The sequence below is a fragment of the Molossus molossus genome, unplaced genomic scaffold, assembly GCF_014108415.1.
Source record: "Molossus molossus isolate mMolMol1 unplaced genomic scaffold, mMolMol1.p scaffold_m16_p_19, whole genome shotgun sequence".
Classification (NCBI taxonomy): Eukaryota; Metazoa; Chordata; class Mammalia; order Chiroptera; family Molossidae; genus Molossus; species Molossus molossus.
This window is the reverse complement of record NW_023425354.1, coordinates 50,849,902-50,865,489: the sequence shown is the minus strand read 5'-3', so window position 1 is coordinate 50,865,489 and position 15,588 is coordinate 50,849,902. Positions and strand designations below refer to the sequence as shown.

General features: G+C 40.6%; 1 protein-coding gene across 2 annotated transcripts; it reads left to right on the top strand.

The window, feature by feature from the left end:
- Window positions 1-428: 428 nt before the first annotated feature.
- On the top strand, window positions 429-15,588 carry TMEM220 (transmembrane protein 220). 2 transcript variants are annotated; one of them, XM_036269877.1, is made up of 6 exons: window positions 429-520; window positions 1,663-1,692; window positions 5,674-5,734; window positions 7,183-7,306; window positions 8,532-8,591; window positions 15,441-15,588. In XM_036269877.1, exons 1-6 carry the CDS (start codon window positions 431-433, stop codon window positions 15,574-15,576), a joined length of 501 nt encoding a protein of 166 aa, XP_036125770.1. In that variant the 5' UTR covers window positions 429-430; the 3' UTR covers window positions 15,577-15,588. The 2 variants fall into 2 exon arrangements, with proteins under 2 accessions (XP_036125770.1, XP_036125771.1); XM_036269878.1 differs by lacking the exons at window positions 429-520; window positions 1,663-1,692 and adding an exon at window positions 1,597-1,662.

The following is a 15,588-nucleotide window of genomic DNA, read 5'->3' as shown; positions in this document are numbered from 1 at the left end:
TTAGTGTGAGAAAGGTAGCTTCAGGGATAGCAAGCAATGGAGCTGACCTATCGGGGTCAGATGCCACGTCCTCCCCCGCCAGGAGCTGCGCAGCCTCGGGCAAGCCGTGCAGTTCCTCCGGGGCGCTGTCCCGCATGACCTGGGGCAGGGACCCCTCCCCTGGCCGCTTCGGGAGCAGCGGTGGGGAGAGCACAGCTGAGGGCGCGGGCTCCCCACCTGGCGGGGCGGGCAGGGGCCTCGGCGGGTCGGCGGAGCTAACGGGGCGGGGCGGGGCGGGGCGGAGCTAACCGGGCGGGGCGGAGCTAACCGGGCGGGGCGGGGCGGAGCGAACCGGGCGGGGTGGGCGGGGCGGGGCGGGCCTTCTGGGCGGAAGGACGGGGCGGCCCCGCTGCCCCCCCTCCCGTCGCTCCGCCCGCCGCTCCCCGAGCCCATGGCGCCCGCGGCGGGGTGGGCGCCCGCCCTCTGGAGGGCCTGCAATGCGCTGATGGCCGCCTTCTTCGCGCTGGCGGCCTTGGTGCAGGTCAGCGGCCCGGCCCGGAGGCGGGTGGAGGGCGGTGGGAGAGGGGCCTGCGGGTCCCACAGGACGCCCGGCTCCACGCTCGGTGCCCAGGCCCGGCCTGCGGTGTAGACCAACCAGCCGGCAGGGTGGCGGCGCCGGGCAGCTTGGGTGGAGGGCAGGAACTGAGTGTTACGCTCTGGAACCCCCCCCTGTTCCCCCACCTAGGACAAAGGTGTGTTCGTTCAGTGGCCCCACCACACCCCTCTCTTGTTCAAATGCTGGAAGAAGCTGGTTCAGCGTGTCACTTTGAAAGGGACCTCAGCACCCGGCCAGTGTGCCCAGTGGTTGAGCGACCCATGCACGGAGAGGTGGCCTGTTGGGTTCCTGGTGGGGCACATGCCTGGGTTGCAGGCTCCATCCCCAGTAGGGGGCGTGCGGGAGAGGGCAGGTGGATGTTTCTTTCTCCCCCTGTCCCTCTCTCTCCCTCTCTCTCTCTCTCTCTCCTCCCCTCTCTCCCTTTCTCTCTCCCTCCTCCCTCTCTCCCCTTCTCTCTCTCTCCCTCTCTCTCCCTCCTCCCTCTCTCCCCCTCCTCCCTCTCTCCCCTTCTCTCTCTCCCTCTCTCTCCCTTTCTCTTTCTCTCTCTCTCTCTCTCTCTCTCTCCCTCTCTCTCCCTTTCTCTCCCTCTCTCTCTCTCTCTCTCTCTCTCTCCTCTCAAAAGCATTTACCAAAAAATAAAAATAATTTTTTTTAAAAGAAAGGGACCTGAGCAGAAGCAGCTTCAGCTTCTTAGAATTCGCCTGTGGATGAGACTGAACCGTTAGGGCCTGGGAACAAAACCCTTGGTAGCAGGTTAGGCTTTCAGGCCCACTCCAGGCCCCCCTCCTTGTCTAGGTTTGGGTCACCCATCTGTGTCAGAGCCTTGCAGTTCTTGACAGTGGTGGGCTGGATGGCCAAACCGTCTGCCGTGTGCAGCCAGAAGCCCCTTCTCCCATCATGATCTGCTAGACCATGTCTTATTCCTGCTTTGTACCCTCGGGGCCTGTTGGGCGCCTACTGAAGCATCTGGCATGTAACCAATGTCTGAGATGAATCAAAGAGCAGACCCAGCACAGGAACGTAACATGACAGTATGTCTGCTAATACCCGATGTTTTGGCGTTCCAGGTAAATGATCCGGATGCAGAGCTCTGGGTGGTGAGTATGAGCTGCTTTCCTTCATCTGAAAGAACTGTAACTGCACCAAACACACAATATTATCTATTTGCTACTTAAAAACTTCGACATCAAATCCTTTGTAAGCTCTTTTCCCTATTAGTGGGAGATGGGTCAGAGTGATAATGTACTGTGTATGTGTATGAATTCAGAATTTTCCAGAGAGATTGGGGGGGGGGGGTCTTTTAGCAGTATTCCCTTTGAATAAAATGGTCCAACTGAGGATACTTTTCTGAGGACACAGAGTAGACCTCTCAAGGTCAGTTGAACCACTCCTCATGAGTTTCTCCCCAGAGACTCCAATAAACATCTGACCAGAAAAGGCAGGCTTAAGGTTTGTGGTTCTGCTAAGTCAGCAGAGTTATATTTGTAGAAAGTAGCTGAAGCCCATAAAACCTACAGTATACATTGAACCAGTGCTCTTACTGAACCATGGAAGGAGGGGGGGGGGGGTTATTCTACACATCTTTCTGAAATATTTGGATTTTGCCCAGTTTCTTTCAATACAGATACACAAGACTGTATATCACCGATGAGATGATTTTAGGCTTTGGAATAATGTCAACTATGTACAGATTAGCAACAAGTGAACGCATTTGAAATCAGAACGCTGAATTCTAGTCAGTTTTTTAGTGCAATAGAACTACATTCTCCTACTGTCCAGATTCACATGTCCCTGAATCAAAATTGCCTTTTCCTCAGCACTCCAGCTTGTATCCTGAGTTCCAAATATCATTTCCCTGCAGACAAGTGTCAAATATGCAGCTTATTGTTGAATTTGCAAAAGCACTTGTATGTCACACTGGCTCCTCAAAGGCCCTAAGGTCCCAGCCAGCATCTTTCCCTCCAAAGCCCACTCATCCTGACTCGTCCATTTCTAGTATCAGCAGAATCATTCTGCGTCATCCTGGCTCAAAACCTGTTATCTCGAACACCTCTCTGTTCTTTACCACTGTCTTCGAGATCCCCTGAAAAAAAATAATAAAAAAAATAAAAAAACAAAGCAATTGAACGATAACAAAAAAACCCAGTGTAGGCCTAATTGCTTATCTATGTCGTACATTTTACCTAGATAGATTCTAACCTATGTAGGTTCCAACCATCCCTTCATGCTTAGATGACATAATATGAATAATAAACACATGTCCTCACAGACATCCTTCCTCATTCCCAATTTAGCTATTACCTCCCCCATGGACCCAACTCTTCTAGCTACCTCTAATCTCTTCCACTGAAAACATATATTTTGCTTCCTACTTTGAAAACTTTTGTCATTTCTCAAGATGTCTAAGTTGAAACTCTCCAACTTGGCATTCAAGGCCCATCACAATATGGCCCCAACCCACTTTTTCAGCCCCGGCTATCTATAATAGTTACTGTGCCTGGCCCCTAGAATTCCTGTATGTCATACTCTACTCAAGCTTCAAGGTCTCTCTCATCCCCCCAAATCTCTGCTTCTTTCCTGTAGGTTCCAGCCATTCCTTTGAGCCTTTATTGTAGCACTAATACACTTTTCTTGCATTAGAATTGACTCTGTAAGTACCAGCTCTGAGGGGCCGGGGCCAGTACCTTCCTCTTGGTGGTCCTCAGGCAGCCTAACATAGTGCCTTCCTATAGCAGTCCTGCTCATATTGACTTTTGAATAAATGGAAGAATGAATGAATGCACAGATGAATGAATACTAGGTTACTGGGCCTTGGGGCTTGTACTGCATCTTATTCATTTCCATGTTTCCTACTTCATCTTACTCATGAAGCATACTTGTATCAAGATGCATACGGGAGCAAATAATAGAACATCTGACTACCATCAGGTTATAAAAATACAGAATATCTCACTTAACAAAAAGTTCAGAGGCAGCTGCTTAATGGTCAACAGTGTCATCAAGGACCTGGGCTTTCTGTCTGTCTCGTCTGCTCCTCAATCTGTAAGTGATATATCTTCTCATGTTTATAGAATGGCTGCTGCAGCTCCCAACATCTCATCCCCAGACAAGAGAATCCCATGTAGGAAGAAACAAGGCAAGAACAAAATGAGTTTTTCTCCTGTGCTTTCTTCCCTTTTATCAGGGAAGAAATGTTTCCCACGAAGCTCTTCAGGCAGGCTGTTTAGTTTGTACACACAGATATGGCTTATGGACTGGGATCCATTCTGTTTAGTCAGCACCCATCCATGTTGGTTATTAAGTACTTTGAGTATCAGCTTTGCCCCTAAAGACTTCACATTGCATTGCTGGAGCAGGATCACCCCTTGCTGCTACAAGAGGCTGGGAAAACAAATGGACTTTTCCGTTTTTACAGTGGCAAGTGGACAAGGGAGAGCAGGAGTATTAAGAATGACTGCCAAGGGACTCGATGATTGTGTGCTGAATTAAACTAAATAATGTAAATAAATATTATGCTACCCTTAGTTTAAAAAACAAAAAACAAAAAACACCACCAACAGAAAGATAAAAGACTATTAAAATGAGTTCTACTGAGTTCATTTTTATACTGTGCATTTTTACTTGTCTTACTAAAAACAATTATTTTCAGTCTCTCTGCACTCAAAAAATGGTTATCTCAATCAAGACAGAGAAAAGAATTTAAATAAGGATTAACATGGCACAATTAACATGGGAAACCATTACTTAGTTTTAAGGGTTGTTTTGTTCATATGTTTACAATATACTGAAATAGGATCTTATATCCTTTACTCTGTCAGTCACAGATACCGGATATATTTGAGTGCGCATTTTTAAAATCTCTGCCAAACATTTCTTATGAAAAGCACAATTAAATATTGTATGGCCTGTGTGTGTGTAACTTCTCTCCCTCTCCCTCTCTCTCTTTGGCTAAGCCATCTAGTTTCTCACAGGGAAAGTAACCCCTCACTGCTCTGAGTGTGGTCCCTGGAACTGCAGCCGCCGCCGCCCCTGGGAGCTCATTAGAAAAGCAGAATCTTGGGCCCTACCCCGGAGCTTGAGAATCAGATCTACATTTTAATAAGATCTCCAGGTGATTCATATGCACATTAAAGAATGGGAAGCACTGGCCCAGCCCCCAGTAGCATGACTGCCCACCTGTGGCAGGTACCTGACTGGATATTGGCCAGTACACCAGTACTCATGAGGGATGGAGTAGGAACGATGAACACTCTGTATAATCCAGGTGTTCTCTGTCTGGGGTCAAGACAGACATGTTTTTACAGTGACAGCAAATCACTTAAAATGTACAGTTGACAACTACCAAATAAACGAAATGTTTCTGATGTAAGGATAGCAATTAACGTGGTTCAGCAACTCCGTTTCTGGGAAAGCCCCGTGTTTCTTGTAAACCTACCATATCCTTACGTGCTCTCTTTCTGACATACGCATGCAAGAGCAGGTTGGGGAGAGGCTGCTTGCTATGGAGACTTGAAAATAGGGCCCCTTAAGGGCAAGTCTTCCAAACTCCAAACCAATTTACTAACAGTTTCCAAGATGAAGAGCCTGGCCTTCCTGGGCACATCGGATCGATTGTTCTGTGGTCTCACTTGCAGAGATGGAATATTGGGCTGGACGGTCCTCCGTGCCAGACCCAGCAGGGCCATGTCACTGATTATGGCTACTCCTACCCTACTTGTCAAAGAGCATTTTCTTTTATGCAAGTGGGGCAAGGCCATCTAGGCATGGATGTTGCTTGGGAGAGGTCAGGAGGTCAGCATGTCTTGAGACCCACACGGCTCAACGCTAGAGGTCAAAGAAGGACGAGCCTTTCCTAGAATAGCCTACAATCCAGGAGGAAGGCAGATGAAATGATGACCTGACATGGTAAGTGCCATAAAGACAGAGGTTACCACTTCGCCTGTTACTGAAATTTAGGGTCCGTGGAGTGTGGTGGCCACTGGTGTCATCTCTCTTTACTGCCTCAAGACTTCTGCACATCTACGTTGGACATGCAGACGCTTCTTAGCTCACATGACTTCCTCTCCTTTTGCTGACAGGTTGTGTATATGATTCCTGCAGTGCTGACCTTGCTTGTTGGACTTAACCCTCCTGTCACAGGTATGAACCTTGGATTCTGAATGGAGACTTAATAAAATGCTTGTCAATGAATGAATGGCTATAAAACAAAGGCTTTATCATGTACTTATTGCATAATGTGCTTCTTGGACTCCCTACATATGTATCTATCCCAGGTGGGAATACATGTAAAAAATTCACTCAGAATATCTAGTTTGTATTTCCCAAAGGATACCTACCTCAGTTATGGGCAAAATGTAGCTGCTCTGCCTTTTATGGTCCTAAAAACTCTCAACAAACCTTAAGTTGGACAATTTTATGCTATAAAATACAGTGTCTTAGAAAAAATACATAATTTATTAATATTTTCTTATTAACGGGGAATGTTACCCTATAAGTTATTCTTTACTTTATTATTATTATTTTTGTCTTTTTTGTGTGTGTGTGGTACATGCCCCTAGCAGGAACCAAACCCAGGACTCTCTGGTCTGCAGGCCGACGCTCAACCACTGAGCCAAAATGGCCAGGGCTTATTTTTCATTATTGGTTTTTTTAAAGGGAGATGGAGACATAGAAACATTGATGAGAGAGAATATCAACTGGCCACCTCCTGCATGCCCCCCACTGGGGATTTGGCCCACAGCCTGGGCATGGACCCTGACCGGGAATCAAACCGGTGACTTCTTGGTGCATGGGTCAATGCTCAGCCACTGAGCTACACTGACCAGGCTTGTTTATGTTCTTTAAAACAGCTTCTACTAGTAGGGCTTGAAAGTTCTCAGGGCCTTAGAATAAAGACTGAGTGCCATGTGGGTGGGGAAAACTCCTATCCCCTAGGAGCACGGGCTCCTTGTACAGGCCCTTAGAACTCTAGGGATCCATTCACTGCAAGCAAGGAAAACACTAAACTCAAATGGGCTCTAGGCTAAAAAGTAGATGTTTTGGGACACCTGACTGACAAGGGTGCTGCTGGCTTCGGGCACTGGGCTCAGCATTTAAACTTCTCTGACCTCTCAGTTCCACCATCTGTTGCACTGACTTCAGTCTTGGCTCCACGTGGTAGCCCAGCAGCTCCAAGTTCACATCTTCACCAGAATAAGTCCACACAATACAGAATCCACTTTCCTGATGTCACAAGAATCTCAAGAATTGAGTTGTTGGCCTTGACTTGTCATCTGTTCATCCTGAGCTAAACTGTCACTAACTGATGCATTGACTGACCTAGCGCAGGTCCACGTGGCCCGGAGCACGGGAAGGGTGGATTCCCAAAGGAAACAAGGGTAGTCATCACAGGACAAAGAGATGCTGGATGACCAAAGTAATCAGCGTCCACCTAAGTTTACAATTATAACTTTAACTTCTATGACATCCTTCAAAACGAAACAAAACCCAGCCTATTCTGAATGCTTTGCCTGAAAGCAGACGACAGCAAAGCAAATACTAAGAGACTATTTTTCTCTGGGATGTGATTCCATGATTTCTGTTTTTAGGCAACTTTATTTGGAAGAGTATCTCTGCAGTCCACATGTTCTTTTGCATGGTGTGGGCTATCGGCTTGGCCTACTACCTCACGCTTCACACACAGTGGAACATCTTGCACGAGGAAGAAGGCAGGTGAGCACTGATTTTTGCTCTCTGGGAGCAGTGGGAAAAACTGGAAATTCTTGTTCCTTTACACATTACCTGTGCTCAGTGATTTAGTGTCTCCAACTACACCATGAAGAAAGCAGGGTGAATGAACCAAGGTTCAAACCCAGCACCATCTGGCACTCCGCGGTCCCTTCTCCAGGCGGCCACTGCATGTTACATTCCGTCACCACCAGGCAGTTGCACCTCAGCCTCCTTGTACCGAGCAAGGATACTATACAGTAACAGTCCAGTCTAACAAGGTGACAACTCCATCAGCACCGAGTCAGGTCTAGTTCAAGCTAAAACGTTATCTGTATGTGTGATCAGCCACCTGAGGCCAACCTCGCCCTGGTTTATCTCGTCATTTCCTTCTGTCATGGCCATTCATTCTTACTAACTCTTCCTTTGCTTCCCGCCGCCCTGACTTCCTGGCCTCACTAACAGTTTCCTTTCCTTTGTATCCCCTTGCTAACCTCTGCCAGCAGGGAGACTGAGAGGCCTGTGTAAAGCAGGTATCACTGGTGAGGCGCTGCTACATTATAGGCCCTGATCCTAGGAGAACTGGATCAGGTTTGGTCAGTCAATAAGGATGTAGACCAAATGGGTTAAATCACTTCCACCAACTTGAAGCCTACAAGGTAGGGTGAACTGAAAGTGGGGCTCTGTACTGTGGCCAAATACAATTTTCTACTCTGTAAAAGATACGTGTTAATACATTATTTCTAGCATATATCCACCTCAAAATCATTAGTCTGGTTTACACTACAAATCATTTCTCCTCGTGAAGATGTGACCCAACCTCTGCGATACACGTGCTGGAGTGATTGATTTGTGCTCAACCTGCCTAACACTCGACACTCTAAAACAATGTAAAAAGAATACCTGATCCAGTCGAAAGTGTCCTGTAGTATTCTACCCAGTGACATGAGTGATTTAGCTGTAGATTTGTTCTATTGGTTTTTTGCTCACTTCTAGTTTGAGGAACAGTCATAGAGTTCATAAATGCTTCATAAAATGAAACTTATTTTTATATAGGGATTGAAACTGAGAAAAATAACTTGTGAATCATGCCAGACTTTAAAATATTCTATAGATGCTACATATCTTGGGGAAGTCATTCAACAATCAGAAATCAAGCGCCACGAGATAATGGGATTATGTGCGTCTCCCCTGCAGCCGCTCCAGAAATGAAATGTATGCTCTTTTACAGGGAGCTGTTTGGTCTGGTGATTATCTCAGCATGGATAAGTCTATGTTACAGCTCACCAAAGTAAGTTTTCAAATCAGATGTGTTCAAGGTTGATCAGATCAAGTAGGTTAGTGAGAATATTGAAACACAAATAAAAACTGTAATCTTTTGAAAGAAAAATTTCCTTCCCAATGGAAACCTAGTAATAGTTGATTCAACATTTCATGATCATTTATACTTTCACGAATACTATAGTCTCCTACGTGGCCCAGTGTAATCACAGGGAGTTGCCAGCATAAAGGTTGTTCTTCAGGGAGAAGGAAAATTATCTCAGAAGGAAGTTTGGAGATTTAGGGAAGAATGAAGAGCAAATTAAAGAAAAGTGAGTACATATAAATGAATATTAACTTTATAACAATAACGATGATACTTTGTAGGCTTAAACATATAAAAAATAAAAATACATGACAAGAGTAGTATATAAGTAGAAGGGAATAAATGAAGGTACAATGTTCTAAGATCCTTAAATTGTCTAGGAAGTACCAATTTATATTAAACTTTGACAAGTCAAGGATTCATGTGGTAATCCTTAGGGTAACCACTAAAAGAATTAGTGTACAGAAGGCAGGAAAAGAGAAGGGGGAAGAACAGATGGGAGAAATAGGACACAGATGTTTAGAGAAACCCAAATATATGAGAAATTACATTAAGTGTAAATGTTCCAAATATTCCAATTAAGAGTCAAAGATTTTCAAAGTGGATGAAAAGATTAAAAACCCACTAAACAATGCTTACAAAAAAATGCCCCTTAAATATACAGATACAGAAAGATTGAAAGTCAAAGATGGAAAAAAGACACTATCCAAACACCAACCAAATGAAAGCTAGTACAGCAGTTTTAATTTTAAAAAGCAGACTTTAAAACCAGCATTAGAGAAAAAGGACTTTTTTTTGTAATTTTTTTTTATTTTAAAAACATTCATATACAAAAGCAGAGATTAATATAATGAATCAGATGTACCCATCACCTAGTTTAAACAATTATCAATATATGTCCAATCTTGTTTCATCTATATCACAGTTCTCTCCACTTATTTTGAAATAAATCCCATATTGTTTTATCTGTAAATATTTCAGTATGTATCAGTAAAAGCACTTAAAAAAATCATTCTACCATCATCACACACAAAAAATAAAAGAATTCAGAATTGAGTTTTCCAGTCAATGTGTACATTTTTCCAACTGTCTGGTAAATGTTTGTTCCTCTGTGCTCTGTATTTCCAATCAGTTGATGGTTAGATCTAGAGGCCTGGCCTGATTCTGGTATTATTACTATTAATAATAGTAAAACTACTATTTGCAAAGCAAAACTACTTCATGGGTAGTATTATGTACTTCCATCATAATGTACATAACGCCTAGCTGTTTCTTTGTAATGTTAATAGTCTGGTGATTATTAACTAAGTCCATTAATTCGAGTTGCAAAAATGGTATTTCAATTTACCATTTGATTATTAGTTGGAAATTTCCTATAGATAGAAACTTCCAGTGATCAATTCTTTGAGATACAGATCATAAGAGGAAAGGGGGGGGGTGATTCTCAATTTACCAATTTTCAAAATAATGAGACTTTCATGCCTGGGCACCTTCCATAAGTGGCCAATGAGGGTTGTGTTAGTAGTATCATTAAAAAGTCATGGATTTCAACACAGCTGATGTTGTCAGTGCATGGACGTTACCATCTTTACTGATGCTTCAGGTGACCTCAACCAGTGGCACTTATTCAGGTTTGGATTCTGAATTCTTTTTGACATAACCCTAGTGATATTTGATTGCTTTCTGGTATGACAAAATGTTCCAAAATAATGTTGTACATTTTATGCCCCAGACCTGGAATCAACCATTTTCCCAAAAAGCCCTGGATACTTCTGGTAGATAATGGTATTTAGAGGTCACAATCTAGGCATGAGCAGTGCTGGTTCTACTGGACAGGTAGGTCTTTTTAGTGGACAGGGCTAGGAAATCCATATATGTGCAATATGTACATATTACACATATAAAGGTAATAATTTTACACATATACTATAAATATCTTGAGTTTCTACTGATCCTAGCAATTCAAATTCAAGAACACAGATTTACATTTAACCTTATCAGCAATCTTACATCTGTATTTCCTTTTAATCGTGTCAAAAATCTCTAGTTTCAATGTCCTTAACATAACTCATTTGACTTATCCCACAAAACAAACACAACCTCAGAATGACAGTATGATTATGGAAAACAGGTTTTTTGGAGTTTTTCATGTTGGTAGGGAACAGGTCTCTAAGGGATGTATATTCAAATCACTTGGGATAGTTACTCTGTGTGCTAACACTAACAAGTGAAAACAGTTAAGTTCATTCTATTTTCATTTCCAGGGATAACTTTAAAATATATTTTGTTTTATAATTATATAAAGTATCTACATGGTTTCAAAGTCAAATCTTCAAAACAAAGTATATTCCAAGAATTCTAGCTTCCTGGTCCCCCAACCCTATACTCCTTTTCTCAACAGGTGAAACTTTTTTCAGTTTTATGGTTTATCCTTCCATGGAGCAAATATGTGCATTTATTGTATTCCTGCCTGTCTTAGATAAGTGGAGGTATATTTATATAATACACAACTGCCCTCGCTGTGGCTTTTTCCATTACTACATCCTAGAGCTCCGTCTGTACTATATACAGACTTTCCTTACTCTGCTGATAGGTTCATAGTGTATTCAGTCCTCTACTGTTTAGTGCATCAAATCTGTTACTATTAAATATAATACCAACCGAGTATATTTTTACTAACCAAATAGTTGAGAAATGGGTAGTTTTAATTTGCATTTTTCTTATTAGGAGCAAAAGTGAGCCTAATAACTAATAAGAGTTATTTGCATTTCTTTTTTATATAAAATATTGGTTCATCGCTGAGAGATACAGGTTTGACCTGTTTCTCTATTCTTAGAAGCTCTTTTTTAAAAATATTTATTTTCTATCAGTAAGATTTTTTTTTTAAAATCCTTACCCAAGGATATTTTTCCATTTATCTTCAGATAGAGAGGGAGTGAGGAAGGGAGGGAGGGAGAGGGAGAGGAAGATGGAGGAGAGGGAGAGAGAGGTGAAGAGAGGGAGGGAGGGAGAGAGAGAAATTGGAGAGAGAGAACGAGACACATCAACTGGTTGCCTCCTGAACGACCCCAATCAGGGCTGGGGATCAAACTGCAACCGGGATACGTGCCCTTGACCGGAATTGAAGCCACGACTCTTTGGTCCCTGGGCCGACACTCTAACCACTAAGCCAAACTGGCCAGGGCTTAGAAGCTCTTTATATACTATGGCTATTAACCCTTTGTGACATAGCTAAAAAAAATTTTGTTTTTTGGGTTTCTTACTGTCCTTTAATTTTGCCATGAAAATATTTTGAGTTCAATGTAACTAAATATATCAATCCTTTCCCTTACTGCTTTTTCATTTGGAGTCATAAGAAATGTTTCTTTCCTCTCAGGTTGTCAAATAAATTAAGTTTTCTTCTAATACATGTACAGTATCATTTCCACATTTAAATCTTTGATGTATTTAGAATTTATCCTAGTGTGAAGGTATAAAGAATTGATCCAAAATTAAAAAGTGGATTTAAGATGACAAAGAAAGACACATTTTAATGACTAAAGATTTATTAAATCAGGAAGTATAATAAATCATTATTTATTGTATATAATGTATTGAGTTCATTATATATAATGTATAATGTATCAGACAGATAATAAGAATTCTAAATTTGTATAAAACTAGTAACATAGTCTCAAAATAGATAAAACAAAAATTGACAGAACTAAAAAGAAAAATTGAAAAATCTACAATCATCTTGGGAGACTTTATAAGACTTCTTTCAGTCACTATCATACAAGAAAACAAAACAAAATAAAAGAGAATCAATAAAGATATAGACAATTTGAGCTACACAATAAGAAACTTGACCTAATGGACATAGCCAGAACATTAGCACCAAGAACGGCACAATTCACGTTCTTTTCCAGTACACATTGAACATTTACAAAAAGACTATGTTGGGCCATGAAATAAGACCCAGCAAATGTCAGAGAGTGTTCTTTCTTTGACTACAGTGCAATTAAGCTAGAAATAATTAACAAAAATAATGAGCCCTGTCTGGTTTGGCTCAGCGGATAGAGCATCATATCAGCCCACGGTCCAGAGAGACCCGGGTTCAGTTCCCGCTAAGGGCATGTATCTCGGATGCAGTTTGGCCTCGGCCCCGGTTGGGGTCATGTGAGTGGCAACCACTCCATGTGTCTCTCTCACATCGATGTTTCTCTCTCTCTTCCTCTCTCCCTCTCGCCCTATCTGAAGATGAATGCAAAAGTGTCCTTGGGAGAGGATTTAAAAAAATAATAAAAAAATAATAATTAGATAATCATTGTATGTTTGGAAATTAGAAAATACACTTCCAAATTAAATTTGATAAAAAAAAATCACATGGATTTTAGAAAAATATTTTGAACACAATAAGGAGAATATTATATAGTAAAATGTGTGGAATGCAGCTAAAAATCATGCTGAGAAAATTATAACCTAAATAGATATATTTAAAAAACAAAAAAGGGTGAAAATCAATGAGCTGAGCTTCCAAAAAGTTAGGAATTCTCCAATTCAAGAAGGTAGAAAAAGAACATCAAATTAAACACAAAGAAGCAAGAAGAAAATAAACATAAAAGCAGAAACCAATGAAATGAAAAGTCAACATAAAAAAGAGAGGATTAAGCAGGTCAAATATTCCTTCTCTGAAATGATTTGTAACATTGATAAGTCCTGGCAAGTCTAAAAAGGGAAAAATAGTAAGAGTGAGAGCAAAGAAGAGGAGGCACAAATAACCAATATCGGGAATGAAAAACAGAACGTTACTACATGTCTAATAGATATTGCAAAAATCATAAGTGGATACTATGAACAACTTTTGCCAATAAATTTGAAAATGTAGACAAAAGTGGACAAATTCATTAAAAAATACAATTTATCAAAATTGACACAAGAAATTCTTAGAACAGTCCCATAAATATTAAAGAAATTGAGTCCATAATTTAAATTTTTCCTAAAAGAAAACTCTAGACCAAATGGCATAACTGGAGAATTCTGTCTAACATTTCTTGAGGTAGAAATAATGCCAAACTTCAACAAACTTTCAGAGAACAGTAAAAGAAACACTTTCCAATTTATTTTATTAGGGCATAATATTCTTGATACCAATACTTGACAAGAACATGACAAAAAAAACCAAACAAACAAAAGGAAATTTTATCACTATGACCACAGATGGAAAAATGTTAAACAAAACATAAGCAAATTAAATCCTGCAATACATAACCCAACCACCAAGTTGTGTTTATTCTAGAAATACAGCTAGTTTTAATATTCAAAAAGCCACCAATGCTTTCTACATTGACCGAATAAAAGAACTATCTTCTCAATCTATACAAAAAGAGCATTTGATAAAATCCAATATCCACTGATGATAAAATCTCTTAGAAAACAGGCATACAGGGGAACTTAACCTGATAAAGGGTGTCTATGCCAAAGCATGATACTTAATAGTGAGCAGGTGAAACTTTCCCTCTGGAATGAGGTGAGATTAGTCACTATAGATACTTCTAGTCTATATTGTCCTAACCTGTACGGTAAGGCAAGAAAAAGAAACAGAATGCCCAAAGATTAAAAAGGAAAAAGTAAATTTTCATTATTCATGGGTGACATGATTTATATCATAGAAAATCAAAAAGAATCTAAGAAGTCATTTGTATAAGTGAGTTTAACATGATTACTGGATACTAGGTCAATATACTAAAATCTACTGTACTTTTATCACCAAGTAACAAAATAAAAACAAAAAGTTACCATGTATAACAGCATAAAAAAATCAACTCCTTAGGTAAAAAATCTAGCAGACATATAAAATATCTATGCCCAAAACTATAAAATATTATGGGAAAAATTAAAGAAAATCTAAATATTAAAATAAGGAAGACCTAAATAATTATTCTGTGGCAGCATAGGCTAAATCTATTACTGGCAAATGGATAAATTAATGACACAAAATAGAATCTAGAAAGAGATCCATCCATACAGACCCTTGACTTCTGACGTAGTGGCACTGCAGGGAAGCAAAGAAAGGCAGTCTTTTCAATAAATACTGTTGTAGCAATTGAATATCCATATAGGAAAAAAGTAAAACCCTTACCTTACAACTTTCATAAATATCAATTCCAGGAGGATTATCGAGCTAATGTGAAAGCAAAACAATTAAAATTTTAGAGAAGATAACTTTTCAAGACCTTGGAGAGGGAAAGTTTTCCTAAACAGGACACAAAAATCATCATGAAAAGATTAATTTTAACATTGCTTAATTAGTCAATCACTTCAGTTCTTCAAAACACATCACTGAGTGGGAAAAGCTATTTGTAATACATATAAACAAGGATTTGAATTAAGAATATATAAATAATTCATAAGATCAGTTATATTTCAATAAAAATTTTTTGAAAAGGGGCCAAAAAAGTAATGATGGACCAGCCAGTGTGACTCAGTGGTTGAGCATTGACCCATGCACCAAGAGGTCGCCAGTTTGATTCCTGGTCAGGACACATGCCTGGGTTGTGGGCCTGATCCACAGTGGGGGTCATGCAGAAGGCAGCCAATTGATGTTCTCTCTCATTAATGTTTCTCTCTCTCTCTCTCCACTTCCTCACTCTCTAAAAAAAATCAATAAAGAAAAAAAAAAGTAAAAGAAAAAGTAATGATGTATTTTACCAAAGTCTATCTTTATACTTGTTTCCAAAGCAATCTATACTTTTTATTGGATTTTTATTTGTAATAATTTTTGTGTCTTTGTAGGAATCCAGTTGGTGGAAGGATTCAGTTGGCTATTGCCATTGTAATGGCTCTTTTCCCATTCATCGCATGGGTCTACATATATGTGAACAAGGAGATGCGTTCCTCCTGGCCAACTCACTGCAAGACAGTAATTTAAATGAAGTAAAGA

Excerpts from the sequence above, each read along its gene's own strand:
- TMEM220 (XM_036269877.1), top strand. The coding sequence starts at position 431 with ATGGCGCCCGCGGCGGGGTGGGCGCCCGCCCTCTGGAGGGCCTGCAAT. Across the intron at positions 521-1,662 it reads CGCTGGCGGCCTTGGTGCAG|GTAAATGATCCGGATGCAGA; the intron begins GTCAGCGGCCCG and ends TTGGCGTTCCAG. Across the intron at positions 5,735-7,182 it reads ACTTAACCCTCCTGTCACAG|GCAACTTTATTTGGAAGAGT; the intron begins GTATGAACCTTG and ends TTCTGTTTTTAG.